The sequence below is a fragment of the Mus caroli genome, chromosome 15 (assembly GCF_900094665.2).
Source record: "Mus caroli chromosome 15, CAROLI_EIJ_v1.1, whole genome shotgun sequence".
Taxonomy (NCBI): Eukaryota; Metazoa; Chordata; class Mammalia; order Rodentia; family Muridae; genus Mus; species Mus caroli.
In genome coordinates, this window is record NC_034584.1 from 96047343 (window position 1) to 96051301 (window position 3959).

General features: G+C 51.4%; 1 protein-coding gene across 7 annotated transcripts in view; it reads left to right on the forward strand.

The window, feature by feature from the left end:
- Positions 1 to 3772, forward strand: part of Znf740 (zinc finger protein 740) — an 11481-nt gene extending 7709 nt beyond the window's left edge. For all 7 annotated transcript variants that reach the window (XM_029469784.1, XM_029469781.1, XM_029469785.1 and 4 more), the window contains one exon: positions 784 to 3772. In XM_029469784.1, the coding sequence (XP_029325644.1) occupies positions 784 to 873 (90 nt within the window). In that variant the 3' untranslated portion in view covers positions 874 to 3772. The remainder of the gene's footprint in view (positions 1 to 783) is intronic.
- The last annotated feature ends 187 nt before the right edge of the window (positions 3773 to 3959 follow it).

The window sequence follows — 3959 nt, forward strand, 5'->3', positions numbered from 1 at the left end:
CTCTGGGGGTATTGGCTAGTTCATGTTGTTGTTCCTCCTATGGGGCTGCAAACCCCTTCAGCTCCTTGGGTGCTTTCTCTAGCTCCTCCATTGGGGATCCTATGCTCGGTCCAATGGGTGGCTGTGAACATCCACCTCTGTATTTGTCAGGCACTGGCAGAGCCTCTAAGGAGACAGCTATATCAGGCTCCTGTCAGCAAGCCTCCTTCCCATTGTTAAGATAGGGTCTTAAGTAATCCACAGTGGCTTCCAGCTTGCCACGTAGCCAAGGATGGCCTTGGACTTCTGCTCTTCCTGCCTTCAGCTCCCGGGTGCTGGGATTGCAGGCGTACACCACCATTCTCAGTTTATAGAGTTAGGGGTGGGGGTGGGGGTCAAGTCCAGGGCTTCGTGTGTACGGCAGCAGTCTGCCGACTGAGCTGCATCCCCCCCCCCCCCCCCCCCCGCCCTCGAACCAGAGTTTGGTTCTGTTTGTTTGTTTGTTTGTTTGTTTGAGGCAGAGTCTCTCTTAACTATCCCTGGCTGTATTACATACAACTCATTATGTAGACCAGGCTAGCTTTAAACTCACAGTTACGTACCTCTCTCTGCCTCCTGAGTTCTGGGATCACAGGCATTTGACAGAATGCCTAGCACAAACAAGCTTTAACTTTCCTATCCACTGAGTGCTTCTGCTGTGTAGATGCTAAGGGGACAGGAACACAGTGTATGTCTCCTCTGAGACAGGAACTTACTTACAGGAGACTGAGTTTCTCTTAGTGACTTAATCCTCTCTCTCCACAGTGTTTTTCTCGGACAGACCGACTACTCAGACACAAACGGATGTGCCAAGGATGCCAGTCCAAGACTTCTGATGGGCAGTTTTCTCTATAGGCACGAGGGGTCCTAGGTGGTGGGAAGTGCTGAGGAAAGTCTCTGGAAGAGCATAGCCCTGTGTTCTGGTGGTCCCACCACCGCTCCCTCTGAACCTGTCCCCCTTCCTAGAGGACCGGCCCCAGGTTAGCAGAAGAGCGTCTGAGGACATCGGCTCCAAAGCCCCAACTCTGTAACCAGTCTGAGACTATTGAGTATCCCAGAGACACCTGCAGCATTCCTGGGCAAGGGAGCTGGTCCCTAAACCTCAGCTGAGGTGAGGTGGGGACTCAAAGGTGCAGGACCAAGACTGAAATGTTCCCACAACCTTGGACTGGAACTGGCAGCTAAAATGGAAAGGACCGGGGAGGGGGTTTTGTTTGTTCTGTTTTTGTTTATCCAAAAGCAATTTAAACAGGTAAACCGGGGATACAGGTAATGTGGAGGGGACAGTCCTGAAGCACAGCAAGGACTGTGGCTGGTCTGGCCGTGTCTGTCACCACAGTCCCTTGGTGTTCCACAGCCCGCCCTTCCTCTTTGAAAGCAAATAGGACAGGGGCTGGCAGCTGGGCTTCCTTGGACTTCTTATACACTGTGAAGACAAAAGGAGAAACTGGGAAGGACAGACGTGGGCTGGACAAGAAGCGTAGGCATACCTTTTCTTATCTCCTCAAGAAGAGCGGTGTTATGTCACGGGTGTTCCCATGGTTTGTGCGGCACTGGGGCCTGATGGGATCAGCTCAAGTGCCTTGTGGAGGACTTGGGTGCGGTAGCCCATTTGGCTCTTATTTCTGGGAAGTTGGTCTTGGTTGTGGTTTGTGGCTACCTCGCTTGTCCTTGACTCCAGAACCCAGGCACAGTTGAGCCAGGGGGTTGTGGGTGTCAGAGTGGGCTGTCCTTTTGTGCCCTCTTAGAACAAGGATAGTCCAAAGTTTTGTTAACTATGAGAAAAACAGAAATTGTGACAGTCCTTATGTGACTTGTGTGATGGAGCCCTCTCCCTGCCAGAATCCTCTGCTTGTTCAAGTAGAGGAGATGGAGGTCTGGTCTGGTCTGGTCTGGTCTGGTCTTCAGTCTCAGAGAACCGACCATGACTCACTCCTGATAGCATCCCTGCAGAGTGGTGGTGGGGCGGGGGGATACTTCAGAGGAAGGATTGCAGGAAGACACCTAATGTCTGCTTTATTCTTGACCTTACTCTGTTACAACACCCTTCTATCTTGTCTACCCCTGGAAAGGTGATTGGATTAGTGTGTGTGTCTGATTTGTGAATGCTTGTGTTTCTTTGCTTGGAAGGGATGAAAATTGTTGACTGAAATTTATTCAGCCACCAACGTGAAGGACGTCTGCCTCCCGGAGCTTGCTGAGAACAAGGGAACAGAGGGGCTTGTTTCAGAAGAATGTTGAGGGGTTTTCTCATTGTTGTTAGGTTGACTTAACAGTGTACTGATCGGGGTGTTTCTAAGCCAGGGCTTCTGAACATGTATTTTCTAAAGTGAGATAACTTCTGCTAAAGAAAGGATTCTTAAGGGAGACCTTGGGGTTTCATTGAGCACTACAGGACCCCTGAGGCCTACTTCCGGTGTAGTCATTGGGTTACACCTGAGCACATAACTCCAGCTGTGGGTAGGAATCTGAGCTGGCGGCCTCCAGGAAGAAGTTTTGACTTGCAAATGAGAGCCAGGCAGCAACCTACCTTAAGACCTCTTCCAGTGTATTGGGAGATGGTCCGCCACAACTTAAGGGGAGAAGGGAGAATGTCTCAGCCTTCAGCTTTCCTCTGATAGCACCTGAGAGGAGGTCTGAAGAGGACGCACTGCTCTGTGTTCTGGCTTCCTGCTGTCCCTCTAACGTGCTGTAGAGCCTGCGCCTCTGACCTTTGTCTGCCGTGTGGCCCCTGGGCATCCATGTTCGTGATGCACAGACCCTTTGCTGTTAGAGGGTTCTGCTGGGCTGGGGTTTTTCTGTCACTCAACTCTGGGAAAGAGGATACGTTGAGAAAGATATCCTCCCAGAAATGCTTTTGAAAGTGGAATCCCTCCCTGCCACTCGTAGATGATCTGTTTGTGCTGAAAGTTGGCAGAGTGACCCATGCCTCTGCAGGTATGAATGTGTGTCCTGGGTCAGAGCAGGCCCTGCAGACAGTGGCGTCCTGCCTAGGTGGGAGCTGAGAGAAGTGAGAGAGAACTGGATGTGTACAGACAGCCCACCCAGAACCACACTGCCAAGGCCAGGTGTGAGAGGCTCAGAAGCTGGCAGTGGGTAAGGACAGACAGGCTCTGGGGTGGAGAGTAATACAACAGCCGAGGGCCTGAGCGGGAGCCACATCTCTACCCCGGGGGAATGCACAGACAGCTGCAAAGGCTCCTGAGCCTGATGCCCCCCTCTGCTGGGGTGGGTTGTTAGCACTGGACAGATGTCTCAGGTGTGTGTAGAAGGGGAAATGAGAAGGTGGGTGCTCAGACATCAGAATGTGGATGTGGGGTTGGTGGGGAGAGTAATGCCGGTCCTCGGGTGGACTCCTGCACCAGGCCGTCCCATCCCGCCCTTGCTGGTGCCTGCCCTTCCGATCCGTCCCCGACAGCCTCTTGTCATTTAGCTACTGATTGTACTTCATGGCTTGACATAGAGGGTTAGAGGAGTGGGGTGACCACACTTTGAGCCCTCTCCCCAGGTTCCTTCTGCCCCTGCTGTGGCCCTGGGCTTTTATCTTCAATTCCCCTCCTACCATGCTCCATTTTTTTTTTTAAATATACTTATTTTGCTATGGGGGAGGGGAACTATCAAATGGACAAGATTACTTTTAATGTAGTTTTTATAAGATGTTATAAACTTGTATCTTTTTACCATTAAAGTGCAGTGTATGTTCCTTCGTGACATATTTAGGATATTTAAATAAAAAGGACAGCGCTTTTCTACATTCCATGTCCTCTTTGAGAAGACTTGATTTGTTGGGGACGCTTTTTCTCCAAAGGCCAGAGTGGTCTCAGTGGGGTGGTTTTCCTCCCTCAAGACCCCACGGCTAAGCCGGGCATGGTGGCGCATGCCTTTAATCCCAGCACTCGGGAGGCAGAGGCAGGCGGATTTCTGAGTTTGAGGCCAGCCTG